Source organism: Cervus elaphus, chromosome 4, assembly GCF_910594005.1.
Source record: "Cervus elaphus chromosome 4, mCerEla1.1, whole genome shotgun sequence".
NCBI classification, from domain to species: domain Eukaryota; kingdom Metazoa; phylum Chordata; class Mammalia; order Artiodactyla; family Cervidae; genus Cervus; species Cervus elaphus.
In genome coordinates this window covers 67,936,923-67,960,624 of record NC_057818.1, presented here as the reverse complement: position 1 = coordinate 67,960,624, position 23,702 = coordinate 67,936,923, and the positions used below count along the sequence as shown (strand labels likewise).

The 23,702-nt window shown below is 41.7% G+C and overlaps 1 protein-coding gene across 1 annotated transcript; it reads right to left on the bottom strand.

The window, feature by feature from the left end:
- Window positions 1-744: 744 nt before the first annotated feature.
- LOC122692675 (zinc finger protein 211-like) lies at window positions 745-10,520 on the bottom strand. Its single transcript, XM_043900480.1, is given in 5 exon segments — window positions 745-3,565; window positions 3,568-4,896; window positions 8,876-9,002; window positions 9,825-9,863; window positions 10,278-10,520. Coding segments are annotated over 4 exon segments (1,608 nt in total). The 5' UTR covers window positions 9,858-9,863; window positions 10,278-10,520; the 3' UTR covers window positions 745-3,446.
- Window positions 10,521-23,702: the final 13,182 nt, after the last annotated feature.

The following is a 23,702-nucleotide window of genomic DNA, read 5'->3' as shown; positions in this document are numbered from 1 at the left end:
CTGAGTGACTTCACTTTCACTTTCATGCTCCCTCTGATTGCTTTTAAATGTACTGAAATTCCCCAATCACTTTATAGAACTCCAATTATTCTGAATTATGGTGGATTACTCAGGGCTTTTCCCTCAACAAGAACATAGACACAAATTATCAAAGGATTCATACTGAAAACAGTATGGTTTTTTTTTTTAACCGTATGGTTTTGACTCCAAAATAAAACGCTATAAAATTGCATCTCAACTTCTTTTTTGTTTTGCATCTCAACTTTTAATATGCATTTTCCTTTTTTGCCTGCACTGCACAGCATTCGGGATCTTAATTCCCCAACCAAAGACGGAACCTGTGTCCCCTGCAATGGAGGTGTGGAGCTCTAACCACTAGACTGCCAGGGAATTCCCAATAAGCATTCTTTCTGATCCCTTGTGTGAAAAATAATTTCAAAGTTTGTTTTTTTGTTTTTTTCCCTCAACAATTGCCTGTACTTGAAATATCCTGCATGCTCTGCTTTTTCCTTCTTGAATAACTGAGATAGTGAACTGAATAATTTAACTGAGTGTCACTAATATTAACTGAATAAGTGTCATTAATATATCAGTAAATGGTCTTTTGTTTCCAATGAATATTTTGGTTTCAGGGGTGTTTTAAGTGTGTATCAAAACATCAAAATGTACATCTTAAACACATGCAGTATGTATGTTCAGTCAATTATACTTTCATGAAACAAATATTCAGAACTTGTCACTTCCTAATAATTTTACTGTTTTATTATTATCTGAGTCCTACAGATTATTGTAGTTCCTGGAGTTAGAATGATGGATTTCTAGCAACTCTTCCCAACTCCACGTTCGGTGAAACCATGCTGGCAGTTTGAAATTGGCCAAAGTGAGAGTATTTATACAAGGGAAATTGGAAAACACTACAAACCAAGACTTAATATGTTTTTGAAAGCCTAGGCTTAAGAATATATAAACAATGCAGATTAAACTTATATAAGTATATGGTGAATGTGGTAATTACATTGTACAGAATGCATAAAAATTAAGGAACAAAAATGAGCTGATTACTTGTTAATAAAAAGGTAAATAATCACAATATTAAAAGTAAAACGAGAAAAAAAATAAAACAAGTATAGATATATACAGATATTTCACCAAGAAGATATACAGATGGCAAATAAACACATTAAAAAAAAATGTTCAACACCATGAATCCTTAAGATGTAACTAAAATTAGTGTTTCCTTACTAAAAGGGTAAATTCAAAAGACTGACCATATCAAGTACCAGCAAAAATGTGGAGGCATTTTACATAAACCTGGTGGGTATATAAAAGCAAACAATGATTTAAGGTCACCATTTAGCCATTTTGTAAGTTAAACATTCACCTATTCTGACTCAGGTATTATACTTTGAGTTATTAACACAAGACAAGTGAAAATACATATATACAAAAGTACATAAAACTGTTCTATCAACTTTACTTAGAATAGCCAAAACTGGAAGTAACCCAAATTCTCTTAACCAGATGAATGAATAAATAAATGGAATAAGTATAGAAAAGATACCTAGTTCAGCAATAAAAAGAATTAACTATTTTTATATAAATAATTGAAGAATCTCAAAATAATTATGAACCATGAATAAAATCAGAAAAAATTAAACATTTTAAGAATAAAATCAGATATAAATCTAGAACACACAAAATAATCTATTGGAAGGTAAATCAATGATGGCTGAAACTTACATTATTGTGATTATGATGAGGTTTTCTTGGTTTACATGTAAATTTTAAATTGCATACTTCAAATAGACACAGAATACTGCATGATGACTAGAATAAAAGTTTATAAAATGGTTCAAAAGCAAAACATAGATATCCCACTCTTTTCAGAAAATCAGGCTTGGCAATCCTATATTACCTCTCTTTCCTGACGACCTTGGAGGAGCAGCCTTGCCTTAGTGGTAGCAAATACTGATGAGTAATAGATCCCTTCCCACCTGAGTTAACAGGAATGCTGGCTGGCCACAGAGCCACGCTGTGGACTAAGGGTTCTCCTTTCTCTCTCTGTTTCTCTGCCTCTGTGGCAAGGGGCTTTGGCTGAACACCCCAGAGAGGATGTAGGAGTCCAGAAAACCAATAGCTTATTTTCTTTGACAATGACCTCAGTCACAAAAGACACACGACTGGAGGTTGGGAATTTCTGGGCATCTGTGCACACTGATACTGCACAGTCACTGGAGCATCTGTTGATACAACTGGAGAAGGGGCACACTCCACCTACTTCACTGCAGTCTCCTCTGCTCCAGGGTACTTTACCAAGAGGGCTCCCCCCAGCCCTGTAGTCTTACAGTGGCACTATCTAGTGAACTCTGGGGATCAGGGATGTGGTTCTTTCATAGGCTAACTGCTAAGCATTATGTGATAGTCACTCTGAATAACAATTCATGTTCCCAGAAGTACTAGAGGTTGGCACAACTTCCTGGCTTCCCAGGGTGTTTTCTGAGCCCACAAAAAATCCTGATACACAGTCCACAAGTCAGGACCCCAAAGCTCTGCGGTCTTTCCTAGGAGACTTTGGAGAACAATGTGCCAAAACCAGAAAGACAGCTATATGCTTCATTCATACTGACATGTGAGGCAAACAGTGTACCTGATCCCTATGAAATCTGTGCCACCCTCAATGCTGGTATAGCCTAGCTGTCTTCAGATCACCTCACACAGTGAATAGAACCCCCAGATCAAAGGGGGCTTAATATTAATGCCTTTATTATTGCAAAGTGCAAAGTAATATGAGGCATGCAGTTCCCAGCTTGGTTCTCCAGTTCCTCCAGACTTAGAGGCTGAGAAAATCCAAGAGAAGTATCACTAGAAACTAACATGTCCCTGAAAATGCAGGCCTTTCTGTCAAGTCACCAACAGAATTCAGACTGGGTCCACTGGGCCCAAACTGAATGAGGTTCATGCCCTACTGTGGAAATGAGAAGGGAAAGAGGATGCCATAAGAGCTAAGACTACTCATTACTTCCATCCACAAAGGGGATGGGACAGAGGTCAGCTTACCTAAGCATGTCGGGAGGTAATTTTTGCACACTGTGGACCTGCCAGGTGATAGAGATGAAATGAATTCTGCCATAGAACTGGCAGTGACATAAAGCTGGTGAGGGTCTTGGGAGGTAAGAAACTGTAACACAACTCCTAAGAGATTCTCACATACCTGGAACTTGAGGGGAATGCCCCTACTGAAGATTTTCTGATCTATGAGTTTTAATTCAGGCAGATGGCTCCCTCACAACTTATCTCCTCCAGTGTAATTATACTAGACTGCATCTGCTGGCACATCTAAGGCCTTTCACCAGTGTGAAGTCTCTAGTATTGAATGAGGCCGTATTAGCAGCTAACAGATTGCCCACATTCACTGCACTCTTAAGATATTTTTCACTGTGAACTCTCTAATGCTGAATGAGGCTGGAACTTTGGCTAAAGGATTTTCCACTGTCCCCAGACTCATGAAATCTTTCTCCAGTGTGAATATTCAGGTGTTCATTGAGGTTAGATTTGCAATTAAAGATTTCCCACTTTCTTTTCTCTGATGAGGCCGTTCTCCAGTGTGACCTTTCCGGTGGTAAATGAGGCTAAATTTTCGGCTAAAAGATTTCCCACATTCATGACATTCATAAGGCCTCTCTCCAGTGTGAATTCTCTGATGTTGAATGAGGATGGATCTTTGAGTAAAAGATTGTCCACATTCTGCACAATCATAAGGCCTTTCTCCAGAGTGAACTCTCAGGTGGTTAATGAGGTTAGATTTGCAGCTAAAGGATTTTGCACATTCCTGACACTTATAAGGCCTCTCTCCAGTGTGAACTCTCAGGTGGATAATGAGGTTAGATTTGCAGCTAAATGATTTTCCACATTCCCTACACTCATAAGGCCTTTCTCCTGTGTGGATTTTCTGATGTGAACTGAGGCTAGAGCTTTGTTTAAAGGATTTCCCACATTTACTGCACTCATAAGGTCTTTCTCCAGTATGAAGTCTCCTGTGATGAATGAGGGTGGAGCTTCGGCTAAAGGATTTTCCGCATTCACCACACTGATGAAGCCGTTCTCTACAGAGACCTTTCTGATGTTGAACAAAGTTGGATCTTTGACTAAAAGATTTTCCACATTCTTTGTACACATAAGGTTTTTCTCCAGTGTGAATTTTCCTGTGGGTCTTCAGGCTGTTGCTTCGGGTAAAGGATTTTCCACATTCATGGCATTCATAAGGCCTTTCTCCAGTGTGGACTTTCTGGTGCTGAATCAGATTCCACCTTCGGGTAGAGGTTTTCCCACATTTGCTGCACTCATAAAGCCCTTCTCTAGCGAGGACTCGTTGGTCCTCAACAAGTGTATCTGTGCAGTTGAGGATTTTTTTGCCTTCTCCCCAGTTCCGATGCCTTTCCCCACCATGAAAGACAGCCTCACACTCATTATTGTTGTTTGGGTTCTCATTAGTGTGAGTGACCAGTTGATGGAAAAATCCCATGCTGGCTAAGTCGTCTTTCCTTATTCCCTCAGACAAAACGGATTCCCCTGACACATGGGTTTCACAGCTCTTTATAATCAAGGCTGTGTCCACAGAAGTTCTGATGGGTATCTCTCTAATGTGTTGTCCCTGATATTGCTGAAGGTTGGCAGAGATATAGAATCGATTCCCACATGTGTATGGTTTCTGCCCAAGATGTGCTTCCTGATGCTCAGGCAAGTGAAAATTATCTCTCAAGACTGGGCCACACTTCTCAAAGGGCTGGTCCTTCTGGGGAGATGAATCTGCCTTGAGAGTCTTGATCTGTGACACTCCTTCTACAAAAATGCTTTTTTCAGAAGGTGCTCCCTTATCTTCTACTCCATGCCAACAGCCTGAAATTAAAGAAGTGATGGTGAAGTACACGTTAACCTTTCTGAGAAGGCATCACAAATGTAACTTGATACATCAAAGAATCAGTCCATGAAACTGTTTTCAGGAAAAGGAAGTTGGGGTCACCTTAAGAAAGCAACTTCTGTGCACCACTCAGTCCCTAAGGTCAAAGAACGGTGCAGGCCTCAATAGGCACAGGACACAAAGAAAGGCCCAGGGGGAAAGGTACGTGCTACAGATCATTCTCTGTCAATGGCCTTATTTTTTTTGGCCATGACACTTGGCATGTGGGATGCAGGGATTGAATCAGTGCCCCCTGCAGAGGAAGCACAGAGTCTTAATCACTGGACCACCAGGTAGGGCATGTCAATAGCTTTTAGCAGGATTATATCTGCTGATGACATGTGATGCTGTGCAGAAGTCTATTTCAGGTCCAGAAAAATCTGACTGGAACAGAGGTTAACAGGTGTTTAAGGATTATTAGATAGGTGCATACCTTTGTAGGAACACTACAAAGGGGGAAAGCACTGAGGAGGGAAGAGTGTGAGGAATGAGTAAGGTAAGCAGTCCAGAGAGGTGGACAGTAGCTCTCAGCTGGAGTCAGAATAAAAACAACTAACAGAAATGACAAGTCAGTAAAGTGTCAAGAATGGAGGAGGAAAGATGGAGATGAGCTTGGCCACTGGCAATGGCACCAAAACAGAAGTAAAACAAGAGAGATTCTTGATGTGACTTCAACCAAGCCCTGAAGTCATGTCCTCTCCCATCTGCTATTTATCTGTGTCAGGTCCCCTCTGGGCCCATCTTGTGGAGAGTGGAGTCATATGCCTCCAGGGAAGCACAAAAGACTCTTCCTCTAGCCCCAGTTGAGCTACTGCATGAGAGCTGGATGATACAACTCCAAAGGGAAGGACAGGACAAGTCAGCAGCCAATACTAGCCCAGAAAACTCAGGACACAACAGATCACAGCAAACATATTTCAAATATTACAAATAGTACCTATGGACACAACAAAAGAGTGTCAGAGTAGTAAAGATGGCAGAGTAGTAGGATGCAGGAGTAAGTAAGCAGGAAGATGGCAGAGTAGTAAAACCAGGTGTTTTCCCACCTGGACAACAACTACAGTGGTAGAATCAGTCTGATGTAACCACTTTGTAATGCAAAATTGCTTTAATTTATGTCATTTGGAGCTCTTACTATTACTCTGATATTTAAAATAAAGACAGGCAAAGACACTAAAAGAAACCTACAGGGGAATATATTTGATGATTATCAGTGCAAAATTAATCAATAAAATACTAGCAGACTGTATTCAGCAGCATAATAAAAAGATGTTTGCCACAAACAACTGGGATTTATATCTAGAATGCCAGGATGATTCAACATACAAAGTTTGATCAATGTAATATATCACTTTAACAGAAAGGAAAAAAATGTTATCACCTCAGTCAATGTACGAAACACACCTGACAAAATTCAACACCATTTTATGATGAAAATACTCAACTATGAAACTATGACTAGAAGGAAATTAGCTTAACATAATGGAAGCAAAAAATTAAAAACCCACAGCAAACATTAAACTCAATAGTAAAGACTGAAAACTATTTTTCCAAGATCACAAATAAGAAAAGAATGCCAGCTTCCAACACTACTATTCAACATACTATTAGAAATTCTAGACAGACCAATTAGGCAAGAAAGACAAAAGTCATCCAAAAGAGAAAAGAAGGAAGTAAGAATCACCACATCTCATGAAATCTTAAAAATTCCACCACAAAACTGTTAGAATAAATCAAGTTAGCAAAGAAAGAGAATATAAAATGGAAAAAAAAAAATCAGTTATATTTCTATACACTAACAATCAACAGGAAACTAAGAAAACAATTCCACAGATAAAAGTATTTGTCAAAAGAACAAATTACCAAATTTAACCAAGGAAGTAAGATTTGTTCATTAAAAATTACAAAACATAGCTAAAAGAATTACAGACAGTAAATGGAAAAACTTCTATGCTCATGGATTAGAACACTTAATATTGAAGATGTCAAAACTATCCAAAAAAACCCCCAAAAACCAAACTAACCACAACATCTACATGTTCAATGCAATCCTATAAAAAATCCAGTGAGAATTTCTGTGGTAATAGAAAAATTCATCCTAAAATTCATATGGAATCTCAAGAGACACCAAACAGCCAAAACAAACTTGAAAAAGAACAAAGTTGAAGGAGTCACAGGTCTAAATATCAAATACCACTGTAAAGCTACAGTAATCAAAACAGCGTGATACTGGAATCCAGGAAGACATATAAACCAATGAAAGAATAAAGAGCTCAAAAATAAGCTTGCTCATGTAAGTTCAAACAGTTTTCAAAAAGAAGGCCAATACCATTCAAAAAGGAAAAACAGACTTTTCAACACATGATGCCGGGAAAACTGAATATCCACATGCATAAGAATGAAGTTGCATGGTACATAAATTAACTCAAAATGGACCAAAGATCTAAACTTAACAGCGACAACCACAAAACTCTTAAAAGAAAACATAATGGAAAAGTTTCAAGACAACTGCATTTGGCAATGATTTCTTGGATATGACATCAAAGGCACAAGCAACAAAAGAAAAACAAACTGGACTTCATCAAAATGAAAAATTTTGGTACATCAAAGGATGCCATGAACATAAGAACGAGGCAACTGACAGAATGGGAGAAAATATTTGCAAATCACATATCCAGTGAAGGGTTAACACTCAAAATATAGAGAGAATTCCTAAAACTCAACAACAAAAATCATCAACTTGATTCAAAAATTCTCAAAAGATTTTTTGAAGAGACATTTCTCCAAAGAAGATAAATAGACAATAAGCACATGAAAAGATGCTCAACATCATTAGTCGTTAGAGAAATGCAAATCAAAACACAATGAGATACCACTTCACACTAATTATAATGGTTATTACTCAAAAAAACAGAAAAGAAGTATATGCAAAAAGAGGAGAAATTGGTACCTTTGTGCAGCTGCTATGGAAAACACTATGGTGATTTTTCAAAAAATTAAAAAAAAAAAAAACTATCACAGATACAGAAATACTGGTTGTGGGTATATACCTAAAAGAATTGAAGCAAGGACAGTAAAAGAAATCTGCACACCCATTTCATAACACCATGATTCACGAGAAACAAAAGGCAGAACCACCCAACTGTCCACAGATGGAATACTGAGTAAACAAAATCTGTACATACAATATTATTTAGTCATAAAAAGGAAGAAATTCTGACACATGCTACAACACAGATAAATCTTTAACATATTATGCTAAGTAAGCCAAACATCAAAGGAGAACTACTGTCTGATTCCACCTACATGAGACACTCAGTCAAATTCATAGATACAGAAAGTAGAATGGTGGCTGTCAATGGATGGTAGGAGTTACTGATTAATGGGTATGGAGTTTCTGTTGGATGATGAAAAAGTTCTATGGATGCAGGATTGTGATGGCTGCACAATGAGAATGGACTAAATGCCATTTAGTCCATTAGGCAAATGTTTTGTATATTTTGCGACAACAAAAATAAAGTAAAAAAAACATAAACAAATGATCTGTAAGTAGTACTTACATTTGTGTAAGCAGTGACTATGTAAGTGACTACACTTCTAGCACAGTCAGAAACAAATGTGAGCTATAGGAAAGGAAGGTGCTATACTAGGGTGCTATGGTGCTGAGAGTCACCCAGTGAGGCAGAGGGCAAGACATGGGGGTCCATTAGGCTGACAAAACAACAGTGATACCAAGCCCTTACCCAGGAGGCTTTGGGGCAGTAGGTGCTGTAGTGATACAGATGAGAAAGAAGCGAGCACTCAGCCCAGCCCTTGTAAACACAGCAGAAATCCAGGCAACTAGGGACACACCTGCCCCTGGAGAAAAGAGATGCACAGAGCTTGGCCCAGGGCACAGGGGCAGGTGGAAGAGCTTACCCAGTGAGGATGTAAGTGCAAAGTTCTCCAGCATCACATCGTGGTATAGGCATCTCTGAGCCTCATCAAGGAGAGCCCATTCCTCCCAGGAGAAGTACACAGCCACATCCTCAAAGGTCACACTGCCCTGCCAGGATACAGACAGAAGAGACCATCAACTGCCTCACTCCTGAAGACCCACAATCCACCTCCTCGCACATCTACCCCATCTCCATCTTCCTCCTAAGAGCTCAGAAAAGATTCTGGACCTTGGTGCCATAGCTGTCTGCTTTCTCCTCACTCTCCCACTAACCGCTCTGTTCACGCTGCTGTCCACTCTGCAACCAATGGAGCCTGTGAAGACCCAGAAGAAATCACCTCCCTCATCTGATCCACACTTCCCACTGCCTCCAGAATAGATGTCCGACTTCACAGGCAGTCATTCCAGGTCTGACTGCTGCTCCCCACACCCAGTTTATTCTCACCAGAAAGGAAGGAGACCTGCAATTCCCTGAACCAGCTTAGTCTCACCTCCAAGCACTTCTTGTTTTTGTGACAAGCTTCCACATCTCTTTCTATTGGTGGCCTGAAATGGGAACCCTTTCATATAACACTTAGACTGGACTTAGGACCCTGAGCTAGGATTTCCCAAGATCTCCATACCATACCCAAGGGCTGGGAAAATGCCAGATGACAAGTTTCATGACAACCCAAATTTGGAGAAAATTAGAGGGCTTCCCTAGTGGCTCAGACAGTAAAGAATCTGCCTCTGATGCGGGAGATCTGGTTTCGATCCCCGGGTCGGGAAGATCCTCTGGAGAAGGGAATGGCAACCCACTCCGGTATTCTTGCCTGGAGAATTCCATGGACAGAGGAGCCTGGCGGGCTACAGTCCAGGGGATCGCAAAGGGTTCAACACGACTGAGCGACTAACACAGTGTTGCGACCAATGAGGGTAACCTACACTTACCCGATTAGGTTCCAAAAGCACCTCTGCAGCCATGGAAACCTGTGGGAAGAGGTAGGTCTTAGAGGGATGTGATCCTGGCAATTTTCCAGGGGCTCAGGCCTTCCCTGCACACTTGGCGGCACCCGAACCAAGTACCTGGGGCCGAGCATCTAACCTCTGTACTGACTTCCAGCAGCTGTGTGTCCTGTTCCCTGCAGACATCAAATGGGCTCCAGGGGTCCCGGTCCTCCCGCCTCAGTCCGACCTTCAAACCTCTGCATCTGGGGGTCCCTCAGCCTGTCACCCTCTCCCATGCGCCATCACACTATCTGTCAGACACAGGGCCCCACCCAAGACCACCTCACCGCCTATATCCCGGGGCCGGGGCTGCGGGCACGTGAGGAGGCTTCCCACACTCGGAGCTTTAGTGTCCGGTGGGTCGAGGGCGGTGCGGGCCCGAAGGACAGCGATTACCTGAAGCAGGTCGCTCAGGGCAACCGCCGCTACGGAGCCGCTGGGCCTGGTAAATCCTGGCCCGGACGGACCCGGCAGCCGCGTCTCCAGGCCGCCCCGCAGGCGGCGACGTGCCCGACTCTAGAACCGCCTCCAGTCACTGGGTACAAAGCCTCTTCTAGCTCCTTCTCTGTTACTTCAAGCCTGACTTTACGCACTCGGCCCTAGGACCCAGATAACAACCAAAAAGACCGCAGCGAAGACATCGGAAGTCCCGTCTCACCATGTCACGGAAATGCTGAAATTCTGAGCGTTCATTGGGTAATCGTAGCTGCCTCTCAACGCCTGGCTTTCTGGGTAATGGAGTTCCTGCTGCTACACAGGCCGGCAGGAGGGGCGTGTTTGCTTGAATGCCTGGAAAGGCATCAAGCAATCTCCAGGGCTGCAGAGAACAGACCTCCCCGTTTTTCTAGGTCGGGGATAGGCTTCGCTTCCTCTTAAAGGGGCGAAGGCCAATTTCTGCGGAGTCCGAAGTGCATTTCGAAAGCCTTAATGAGATCAATAGTGATCTCTTGAAGTGCTTAGATAATTTAGAGTCCATGTAGTCGACTCTAGTGAACATACACTAATAGATGCAAGAGTCCTTGAAATGCACGCAAACTGAGGAGTTTAAGTAATTTTGTGAGCTTTAGTGAGTTTTGGCCGGGACTTTAAAGGAAAAAAAAAAAAATCACTTGGACCATAGTAGACAAGATAGAGGAGGCTTATTGGACATCTCTGAGGAAGACGGACACGATGGGACCCGGGCCTCTCCTTCTTGTTAGTCAATGTGCAGAACTCTGAGAAACACCGTCTGATCCATAAAACATTAGATTATTTTAGCTGAAAAACATAACACTGTTTTACACAGGCACATAATTTTTTTGTAGTAAACAGTTGACGGTCATGTACGAAATGCCACATGAGCTATTTTCTGTTAAAAATCTATTAGAGAGGGCTTCCCAGAAGCCCTCTGCAGTGGTAAAAAAAAAAAAAAAAAAAAAAAAAAATCCTCCTGTCAATGCAGGACACATCGGTTCAATCTGTGGTTCAGGAAGACCACACATGCTGGAAGAGCAACTAACCCTGTGCGCCACAACTGTTGAGTCTCTGCTCTAAAGCCCAGGATTGAGTGCACTCACTGCAGCTACTGAAGCCTGAGCGCCCTAGAGCTGGTGTGCAGCTGGAAAAGCCGCTGCAATGAGAAGCCCCTGCACTGCTATGAGGAGTACCCCCGCTCCCTTGATGCAATTAGAGAAAAGCCTGGGCAGCAACGAAGACCCAGCACACCCAAAAATTAAAAAGAGATGCTTGCTCCTTGGAAGAAAAGTTATGACAAACCTAGTGTATTAAAAAGCAGAGAAATCACTTTGCCAACAAAGGTCCATATAGTCAAAGCTATAGTTTTCCACTAGTCATGTACAGATGTGAGAGCTGAACCATAAAGAAAGCTGAATGCCTAAGAATTGATGCTTCCAAACTATGGTGCTCGAAAAGACTCTCGAGAGTCCCTTGGACTGCAAGGAAATCAAACGAGTCAATCCTAAAGAAAATCAACCCTGACTATTCATTGGAAGGACTGATGCTGAATCTGAAGCTCCAACACTTTGGCCACCTGATGCGAAGAGCCGACTCATTGGAAAAGACCCTGATGCTAGGAAAGAATGAAAACAAAAGGAGAAGGGAGCAATAGAGAATGAGATGGTTGAATGTCATCACTGAATGGACAAGAGTTTGAGCAAACTGTGGGAGATAGTGAAGGACAGGGAAGCCTGGCTTGCTGCAGTCCATGGGGTCACAAAGAGTTGGACACAACTTAGCAACTGAATGACAACAATAAAAAGAGAACGTAACTTAAAAAAAGAATCTATTAGAGGAACATGTGTGGGTTACAGATTAAGTGAGAAGGCTGTGTGCAGCTATTTAAATTTGCAGCTCATGATTCATTTATGTGATTTATTACACTTTGTGCATGCTTAGTCACTTCTGACTCTTTGCCATCCTTTGGACTGTAGCCCGCTAGGCTCCTCTGTCCATGGAATTTTTCAGGCAAGAATGGGTTGCCATTTCCCTTTCCACAGAATTTTCCTGATCAAATTTTCCTGATCAAATCTGCATCTCCAATACCTCCTGCATTGCAGGCAGATTCTTTACCAGCTGAGCCAATGGGGAACCCCGATTTCTGATTAACCACCCTGATTACTCATTTATTCCATAATCCCCCCAAATTGAATATATGATTATTTCCTTGGTCTGAATGTGACAAATATTATAGCCTTGCAGTGATGATAGAATTTTACAAATACTTCATTAAAGACTCCGCTTAACACATGTCCCCAGCCAAAAACAAACACAAAACCAGTTATGCGCTTATAAACACCACCATCACACAGACCTCAGGAGTCTACGAAGTAGATTTACCTTCTTCATTTTAAAACTCATCAGGGCCTATGTCCTGAAGTTTTTAGAAGGTAGGCTATGAGGGTGTGTTTAATGAGGATAAAGTGAGAGAAATTCAGACAATATAGCTGAGAAGAGAGAAGATGACAGGGTTCCTGAATGAGGTGGAATAGCATGATGACATGTCTCTGGTTCCCTTAGCAAATATCTTTTTCTGTTCAAATATGCTTGTGCCTGTCTGTCTATCTATCTACCTACCATCTATGTATTTAAAATTTACATATATTAGGGAGCCCGACAATCTTGGCATCACTGAAGGTACTGATCATTCTGGCCCCTAAAGTCCTGCAGTACCTCGGAAGTAATAATGACTCATCATTTCTCCTGATCATAGAGGTCAATAAGAAATTTAGTGTCTCTGTACACAGAGAGTTGGGGTAAGTTGTCTATAGTCTATCTAATAGCCTTCGGAACAGTTACCTGATTTTGTAATACATGCTTTCTAAGAACCTGAAACTTATCTGAAATTAAGAGCTACTTAAAAACTTGGATTTGTTTCAAGGACAGTGACTGTTGATACAGAGTATGTTCAAGTGGGCAAATGGGACATATACATCTAAGATAAAGGCTTGGGATTCCGTGATCTCAGCTCCTCGTTGGGAAGTGATTATCACTCCACCTGTAATTGCAGTAACAGTGACTGCAAAGAGAATAGAAGTTATCTGTGACAAACATTTGGACTTCTGTAAAGCACTGAAAGAGAATCACTAAAAATGACTAATACAGATATCCACCAGAAGTGGCAGGAACAGATGTGGGAGAATAGTTCCAGTGGGATGTGAGGAAAGGACCCTGAGATCTATCAGCAAGAGAGGGGAGCCCATCAAGACTCAATCCAGGGACTTATCTGATGGTTTGGCAGCTAAGAAGTGGCCCAGGTTAGATACCTGATCAGAAAACTAGATCCCACATGCCACAACTAAGACTCCATGCAGTCAAATACATATATATGTGTATATATATATACACACACACTGCTGCTGCTGATGCTGCTAAGTCGCTTCAGTCGTGTCCGACTCTGTGCGACCCCATAGACGGCAGTCCACCAGGCTCCCCCGTCCCCGGGATTCTCCAGGCAAGAACACTGGAGTGGGTTGCCATTTCCTTCTCCAGTGCATGAAAGTGAAAAGTGAAAGTGAAGTCGCTCAGTCCAATCCGACTCTCCGCAACCCCATGGACTGCAGCCTACCAGGCTCCTCTGTCCATGGGATTTTCCAGGCAAGAGTACTGGAGTGGGTTGCCATTGCCTTCTCCATATATATACACAAATATATATATAAATCTGAAAAATAAGAATCAATTCAAGATTCCTTATGAGTGTGAAGTCTTTGTTTTAACATATGATTCCTCCTCACAGGTACTCATTTTTCATAAATTTTTTTTTTCATTTATTTTTATTAGTTGGAGGCTAATTACTTCACAACATTGCAGTGGGTTTTGTCATACATTGACATGAATCAGCCTCATTTTTCATAAACGTTTTTAATGTGTAATTTCAATTCATACATACATGTCAATGTACAGACATACACATGCAAACATACAAAACTAACACATGTAGTTTATTTTAAAAATCACCAATGCATGTGTATTTATGAATGTGTATGATTACATGTATATAAGTCAAAGTGTTAGTCCCTCAGTCATATCTGACTCTCTGTGACCCCATAAACTGTAGTCCACCCACTCCTCTTTCCCAGGCAAGAATACTGGAGTGAGTAGCCATTCTCTTCTCCAGGGCATCTTCTCAACCCAGGGACCGAACCCAGGTCTCCCTCATTGCAGGCAGATTCTTTTCCATCTGAGCCATGAGTGAAGCCCATAGGTGTATATATATATATATGTTTTTCTTTCTCTCACTCAGAAAAAGAAAGATAACCTCACTTAACGTTCTGCCACTCTTTACTAAACAGCATCAGTACATTCTGGGCATGCATTGATAGAGAGAACTCGGCACAAACCCATCCACAGCTGACAAGTGTCCCAGCAAGAAGATACACCATAATTAATCCAATCAACTTCCCATTGACTGAAACAATTATATATTTTCCTCATGTTATTTTTTCTTGATATCGACTCAAAGTCATGTGATGTAATGTACAGCATGCTGAGTATAATATAACAATGTATTGGGCTTCCCTGGTGGCACAGTGGTAAAGGTTCTGCCTGCCAATGCAGGGGGCTGGGGTTCGATCCCTGGTCCAGGAAGACTCATCATCCTGACAAGCCTTTGCACCACAACTACTGAAACCCGTGCTCTGAAACAAGAGAAGCCACTGCAGTGAGAAACCTGTGCACCGAAACTAGAGAGTAGCCCCTGCAACTAGAGAAAGTCCATGTAAAGCAACGACGATCCAGTTCAGCCAAAAAAAAAAAGTATTGTGTATTTGAAAGTGCTTAGAGAGTAGATCTTAAAATTTCTTATTACAAGGAAAAAATTGTGGGGACTTCTCTGGTGGTCCAGCAGTTAAGACTCTGCACTCCCAACGCAGGGGCCTGGGCTGGATCCCTGGTTAAGGAACTAGATCCCACATGCTGCAACCAAGAGTTGGAATGCTGTAACTAAAGATCACACATGTCACAAGTAAGACCTGACGCAGCCAAATAAATAAATGAATAAAAAAAGAAAAGAATTGTAAACATGTTCTGTGATATACATTAACTAGACATATCATGATCATTGTGCAATATATTCAAATATAAAAAATCACAAGCTGAAATCAAGACTACTGGGAGAAATATCAACAACCTCAGACATGCAAATGATATCACTCTAATGGCATAAACTGAAGAGGAACTAAAGAGCCTCTTGATGAGGGTGAAAGAGGAAAGTGAAAAAGCTGGCTTGAAACTCAACATTGAAAAAAACTAAGATCATGGATGGCATCAGTCCCATCACTTCATGGCAAACAGAAGGGGAAGAAGTGGAAGCAGTGACCAATTTTATTTTCTTTGGATCCAAAATCACTGTGAATGGTGACTGCCACCATGAAATTGAAAGATGCTTGCTCCCTAGAAGAAAAGCTATGACAAACCTAGACAGCATATTAAAAAAGCAGAGACATCATTTTGCCAACAAAGGCCCTTATAGTCAAAGCTATGGTTTTTCCAGGAGTCACATACAGATGTGAGAACTGGACCATAAAGAAGGCTGAGGGCTGAAGAACTGATGCTTTCAAATTGTGGTGCTGGAGAAGACTCTTAAGAATCCCTAGGACTGCCAGGAGATCAAACTAGTCAATCCTAAAGGAAACCAACCCTGAATATTCATTGGAAGGACTGATGCTGAAGCTGAAGCTGCAACACTTTGGCCACCTGATGCGAAGAGCTGACTCACTGGAAAAAACACTCATGCTGATAAAGACTGAAGGAAAAAAGAGAAGAGGTGGCAGAGGATGAGATGGTTAGATAGCATCACCAAACTCAATGAACATGAATTTGAGCAACTCTGGGAGATGGTGGAGGACAGAGGAGCCTGGCATGCTGCAGTCCATGAGATCGCAAAGAGTTGGACACAACTTGGCGACTGAACAACAACAATGACAAATCTGGAATACATAAATCTCTAGAGAAAGAATGCAGATTGGTGGTTGCCAGGGGGTAGGGTGGGGGTGAGAGTAATTGAGAGAAACCGTTTAATGGGTAAGAGGTTTTACTTTGGAGTGATGGACGTGTTTTGAACTGTGTAGAGGTGGTTGTTGCACCACATTTGCATGCACCTAATGCCACTGAATCTGAAACTGAGTGGGACTCTGGGGCTCCCAGACACGGAGGCCTTTCTGTCCCCCATTTCCTGTAGGCAAGACTCCAGCCATTATGAGGTTCACTGAGTTCCAAAGGGTGGTTCCAAACAGTTGCTAATAAGGGAGAAGCAGTCAAGATTGAAGGCAGCTGAAGAGGGTGGCAGAGGATAAGATGATTAGATAGCATCACTGACTCAGTGGACATGAGTTTGAGCAAACTCTGGGAGATAGTGAAGGACAGCAGAGCCTGGCATGCTGCAGTCCATGGAGTCACAGAGAGTTGGACAGAACTTAGTGACTGAAAAACAACAGCCAAGAAATCACCTGAGGCAAGATTAAGGGGATCAGAGAAGCTCATCAAGATTAGGAGAAGGGAGAGTCAGGGAGTGTGGGGTGGACATGTATACAGGTATTTAAAATGAACCAACAAGGACCTACTGTAGCACAGGGAACTCTGCTCCATGTTATGAGGCAGCCCGGATGGGAGCGGAGTTTGGGGGAGAGTGGATACATGTATATGAATGACTAAGTCCCTTAACTGCTCACCTGAAACTGTCACACCATTGTTAACTGGCTATCAGTTCAGTTCAGTCGCTCAGTCGTGTCCGACTCTTTGCAACCCCACGGACTGCAGCACACCAGGCTTCCCTGTCCATCACCAACTCCCGGAGGAGTTTGCTCAAAACTCATGTCCGTAGAGTCAGTGATGCCATCCAACCGTCTCATCCTCTGTCGTCCCCTTCTCCTCCTGCCTCCAATCTTTCCCAGTATCAGGGTCTTTTCCAATGAGTCATTAAAATATATATATGGGATCTAGAAAAATGTACTGATGAATGTATTTGCAGGGCAGGAATAGAGAAGCAGATGCAGAAAACAGACTTGTGGACACAGCAGGGGAAGGATAGGGTGGGAGAAACTGAGAGAGCTGAAACATATACATTATCATATGTAAAATGGATAGCCAGTGGGAAGTTTCTGTATAAGACAGGGAGCTCAGCCCAGTGCTCCATGACAGCCTAGAGGGTGAGGTGGGATGGAGGGTGGGAGGGAGGCTCAAGGAGGGGATATATGCATACTTATGGCTGATCCAAGTCCTTGTAGGGCAGAAACCAACACAACATTGTAAAGCCATTATCCTCCAATTAAAAAAAATTAGGAGACCCTACCACCTGAGACCCTGCCCACACCCTAGTTTTGTCAAAGACCCCAACTTGACTCACTGCTGGAAAAACCCTCATCAAGTTCTCTGGGGTTGAGACACAGAGTTTTTCAAGAAAGAAGCCTATCCTTTTCTAATTCACCCAGAACTCTGTCTCCGGGATTTGTTTTGACACCTGTCTATTTGTTAATTTGGTAACAAACTATTTTAGAAAGGTTAATTTAATATTATGTGAATTTTACCTTGATAAGTTTACAAAAAGAAATTAGGAGATGCCTTGTGGTAACCTATATGCCTCTTTTGTTCTCAGAAATGTGATAATCTGGTAACATTCGTGTGTGCTTGGGTGCTAAGTAGCTCAGTCATGTTGGGCTCTTTGCGACCCCATGGACTGTAGCCCACCAGGCCCCTCTGTTCATGGGATTCTCCAGGCAACAATACTGGAGTGGGTTGCCATTTCCTTTCCCAGGGGATCGAACCCATGTCTCTTACTTCTCCTGCAGTGCCAAGCAGGTCTTTTACCATTAGTGCCATAGTAATTCACTGAATATTAAAGTAATTTCATGGAGATGATTTTTCTTCCTCTGGTTTGCAACTTGCACAACTGGGCGAAATTGATTTCCATCACTTATCTTGCAGTGCCATTTGAATTTGCAAATCCTAAAATTTTGAAAAAATTATTTAATCTTTAAAAAAGTTTTTTTTTATATTGGGTTCACTTGGGCTTCTCTAGTGGCTCAGACCATAAAGAATCTGCCTGCAATGCAGGAGGGTTCCACCTCTGGGTTGGGAAGATCCCCTGGAGAAGGAAATGGCAACCCACTCCAGTATGCTTGCCTGTGGAATTCCATGGATAGAGGAGCCTGGAAGGCTACACTTCAACGGGGTGGCAAACGAGTCAGACATGATTGAGTGACTCAGCATATATACAAGTACGTCTGGAACAATCCTACTTATTTATTTTATTTTTTGGCCACATCACAAGGATCTTAGTTCCCCAATTATGCATTGAACCCATACTCCCTGTGGTGGAAGCCCGGAGCCCTAACCTCTGGACCACAGGGGATTTTCCCTACGAATCCTGCATTTTGAAAAGCAATGAAAAATATGAAGTAAACAACTCTTTCAACATTCAAAAAATGAAGATCATGGCATCTGGTCCCATCACTTCAAGGTAAATAGATGGGGAAACAATGGAAACAGTGATAGACTATATTTTCTTGGGCTCCAAAATCACTGCAGATGGTGACTGCAGCCATGAAATTAAAAGATACATGCTTCTTGGAAGAAAAGCAATACCCAATCTAGACAGCATATTAAAAAGCAGAGACATTACTTTGCCAACAATGGTCCATCTAGTCATAGCTATGGTTTTCCCAGTAGTCATGTATGGATATGGTAGTTGGACCATAAAGAAAGCTGAGTGGCGAAGAGTTGATGCTTTTGAACTGTGGTGGTGAAGACTCTTGAGAGTCCCTTGGACTGCAAGGAGATCCAACCAGTCCATCCTAAAGGAAATCGGTCCTGAATATTCATTAGAAGGACTGATGCTGAAGCTGAAGCTCTAATACTTTGGCCACCTGATGGGAAGAACTGACTCACTGGAAAAGACCCTGATGCTGGGAAAGACTGAAGGCAGGAGGAGAAGGGGATGACCGAGGATGAGGTGGTTGGATGGCATCACTGACTCTATGGACATGAGTTTGAGCAAGCTCCAGGAGTTGGTGATGGACAGGGAGGCCTGATGTGTTCCAGTCCATTGGGTCGCAAAGAGTCGGACACGACTGAGCAACTGAACTGAAATGAACTCAAACAACTCTTACATGATAGAAACTAAAAGCAAATGAAGTGTATTTTTCTTGAGTGAAGATACATTCTTCAATCAAAAGAGCACTAATTTTTATTAAAGATCTGCTTTTCAAACCTTCTCTAATGAATATTTTCAAATATATATGACATCACATACAATAGAATAATAAGACCCAGGCTCAACAACTGATTATCAGTGCAAGAACATCAAGCCTGTCCATATAAGATGGTCCTCTCTATTTCTCCTGAATTATTTCACAGCAAATGTCAAATGTATAATTTCATGCACACACAATTCAGTATGTGTCTTCAAAACATAGATATCATTTGAATATGAGAACTGAATATTTTTATCACACATGCACAAGATGTATAATTCACACTTATTAAATATTCAGGACGGATACAGGTTTCCTAATTACTACATACAAATTTTATACTAGATTTTCTTAAAAAAGGGTCCAAACTGATTAGAGTACCCACAGATTATAATTCCAATTGTTCTTATGAGGAAAAACCAGACCATTTGTTAAGGTAACTTCCCATCATCTATTAGTTTCTGGCATTCCAGTGATATTCTTTCTACTACCCTTCTAAAATTTTTCCAGTAAATGTGCATTTACACTAGAAATTTAATGAAATTCAAGTTCAGTTTATTTTCAAGGACAGGTCATAAGCAGTGCCATATACTTTCTTGCTAGAGAAATTAAAATATATTTATATATTATCAGTTTATACATGGATATGTGTATATATGCATGTGCTCAGTTATGTCTGACTCTGCAACCCCATGGACGGTAGTGCTCCGGGCTCCTCTACCCACGGGATTTCCCAGGCAAGAATACTGGAGTGGACTGCCACTTCTTACTCCAGGGGATCTTCCCAACCCAGGGATCAAACTCTTGTGCCTCCTACATACATGTATACATGAAGCATAAAATATGTGACATGGGAAAAACAATAGTCGAGACAGTATGTAACAAAAGATGAGTGAACCTGAAGGTGTAGCCATGGAAAGTATGAGAAAAGCAGCACAGAAAGGGAGAGACAGAAAAAAGAAGAGCATGAGTGACTTGTAGGAAAATACCAAATGGCCTTATGAATCAGAAGCAAGGGAAGTAAAAAAAAAAAGTTAGTAATGATTGAAACGTTTCCATGTCAGACACAGAAAGCACAATGAATCCCAATTAGACTGAAGGGAAGAATCCACATCACAGCTCATCACTAAATTTTTGACAGCTCATTCTTCGAAGGAAAAAACCTTCTAAGCAATAATGAATCCAGCAGAGTCATCTACTCAACTTCACTCCCTCATTTAAGAGGTTTCAATGTCAGGTGTGCCCCTGACTTTTGTCCTTTCCCCCTTCCCCCTTGATAATTCCCAGTTGTTTTCTCTCCCAGCTCTTTTACCACATCATCGGGGAGCCATCTTTATGATTAGATTTCTATAGTGTTGAGCGATATACACAATTCAAAAAGTCGTTTACAGATAATTTCCACTCCCCATGCAGACAGTGTGACTGCAATTACAGGTAAAATGACAATCACCTCCCAACAAGGAGATGAGATCATGGCGTCCAAACCTTTATCTTGTGATTCAGCTGCTGAACAGGCTCCAAGCTCATCCCTGCAACCACTGTCCTGGCAGTCAACTGGGTAAGTAGATACTTTTCAGATAAGCAACAATTCTTGAAAGTGAAATCCTTAGTCACTCAGTCATGCCCGACTCTTTGTGACCCCATGGACTACAGCCCACCAGGCTCCACTATCCATAAAATTCTCCAGGCAAGAATACTGGAATGGTTTGCCATTCCCTTCTCCAGGGGATCTCCCTGACCCAGGGATCCCACATTGCAGGCAGATTCTTTAACATCTGAGCCACTAAGAAAGCCCAGAAGTCTTTTATCTGAAGAAATCCAGAAGTAACTGAGGTAGATAGGCCCTGGCATTAGAAGATTGGTGTTTGTCAAGTGGAGGAAAATTGAAGCATTGTTTTCACCCAGACACTCCAAGGACAAAGCTAGTGGCAGAAGCTGAGCTCTGTTGGAATAAAGAGATAAGGTGCCCACTCCTCCTCGTTTTATGTCCTTGGATATGTTCCAGTGTCTCCTGGTTTACTCTATGGGAACTTGAATAGAATTTGTATCCTGCTGTTGTGTGAAAACTGTAAATCTTAGTTATGTTGAATTGGTTCCTAGTCCTCTTCAGGCCTACTATATCCTTTTACTTCTCTGTATATTCATTCTACTAATTTTTGAGGATTTGATATTGAAACTCCAACTAAAAACCTTCATGTATCTATTAAAAAATTGTAATATATAGTGCAACTATATGTAACCTTGTTCTGTATTTTCCAAGTCTCCTGTAGATGTGTTATATTTTCATAACTTAAAAAATAAAAAGAATTAAATAAAAGAGAGAGAAGGTGTCCTTTCCAGAGCTCAAGGAAAACTTCCTTGTCTCCACATGCACAGGAATGCTCCTCAAAGAAGGTCAAAAAGGGAGGGGCCGAAACCCGTAAGTGAGGGCATGCATCCACAGGTCTCTGCAGTGGGATCCATCTTAACAAAAAGTTTTGCACCTATGTTGAGGTGTGTTCCTAAGACTGGTCAGGTCTGAAGAAAAAGCAAGATGATTGACCAAAAGTAAACAAAGACCCTTGGCAGTCTCTAGTCCATGGGGTCGAAAAGAGTAGCACACGACAGCAAAAACACACAAAGACCTGGAAGGACTGTCCTATATAAGGGATTTAAGTCTCCTCTTTGGACTCCTCTCTGGCTGTGTATTTCGGCCTTGCTTCTGACTCAGAGAAATCAACCGCTTCGCTGTGTGCTCTTCCATACTATGTTGTGTCTCTAATAATAAATTTTATTCCTGTTTTTTTTTTTTTTAACAGATTTCGCCTCCTTGAAACATTCCTCATTTCAAAGACCGGGGCGGGGGAAAGGATGAACCAGGGACACTTTGATTCTAGCCTGTAGCCCCTGTAGTTTGGCTTTCATCCAGGCTACCCAGGTTCAATTCCTGGGCAGGGAAGTAAGATCTTTCTTCAAGACCACACACTGCTGTCTCCCTGAGATCATACTCTTCTCTGTAAAATAGTTTTGTTTTCTGGGGTCACAGCACACCTGTATCTTACATATTTAGGTGAGATGTTTTCTGAGAGAACTAGAGACAGATTTTCAACCTGGTTCTCCAACCCTGGCAATGCATAACATCTCCCCTTTCTCCTACCAGTTATACCATCTTTGAGTGTTTTTTGTTTTTGTTTTTTTTAAATTTCTTGACTGTTCACCACAGCATGTGGGATCTTACCTCCCCGGCCAGGGATCGAATCCATGCCCGCTGCAATGGAAGTTCATTATCCTAACCCTTGAAACACCAGGGAAGCCCTTGTTTCATCTCTTTGTAATCCTCTCTCCCCTTTTCCCTGAAGACACACTCTGAACCAGCTTCACTTGAACAGCTTCCCACTGCCGGCACGTGAAGAGCAATAAGATGAAGGTGATCTCCCAGACACTAAGCAGGCACCTGATGTCTGAGTGGCAGGTGCTCATATATGCATTTCTTATGGTGGAAAAGGATATTGAGCTGAAGGAAGTCTGTAGTAATAAAGTCTCAGCCTTTCTATCATCAGCAGAGCCTGTTTATATTATTTTGCCATTTGGAGAAACCAGAGTCCCTCCCTCTCATCGACAGGCATTTAATTCATTTATAAAAGCAAATATTACTAAAGATTATGCAAAGGAATCCTGCAGTGGGAAATTGCAAACCACTCCGGTATCTGGAGATGCTGGATTATCCCACGGATACATGCCTGGAGAATCCCATAGACAGAGGAGCCTGGGGGACTATGATCCATGGGGTTGCAAAGAGTGGAAAAGATTGAGCCACTAAACAACAATGCAAACAAATAATCAATGAATTAAAAAATTAAAATATAAAGTCAGCTTATCAGGTGATTATATTTTTAAATGCCTTGCTGTTGTCATTCAACCTTCTAAACTTCTAAATCTTGCCAGGCAACACATTTTCTCTCTCACTCTTCCTCCCTCCCTCCTACCACCCCCACATTTATCGTGTGTGTGTGTGTGTGTGTGTGTGTGTGTGTGTGCGCGCGCGCGTGCGTGCCCACAGGTGCACACACACTCAGTCACCAAGTTGCATCCAACTCTTAGTGAAGCCATGGACCATAGTCCACTAGGATTCTCTGTCCTTGGAATTTCCCAGGCAAGC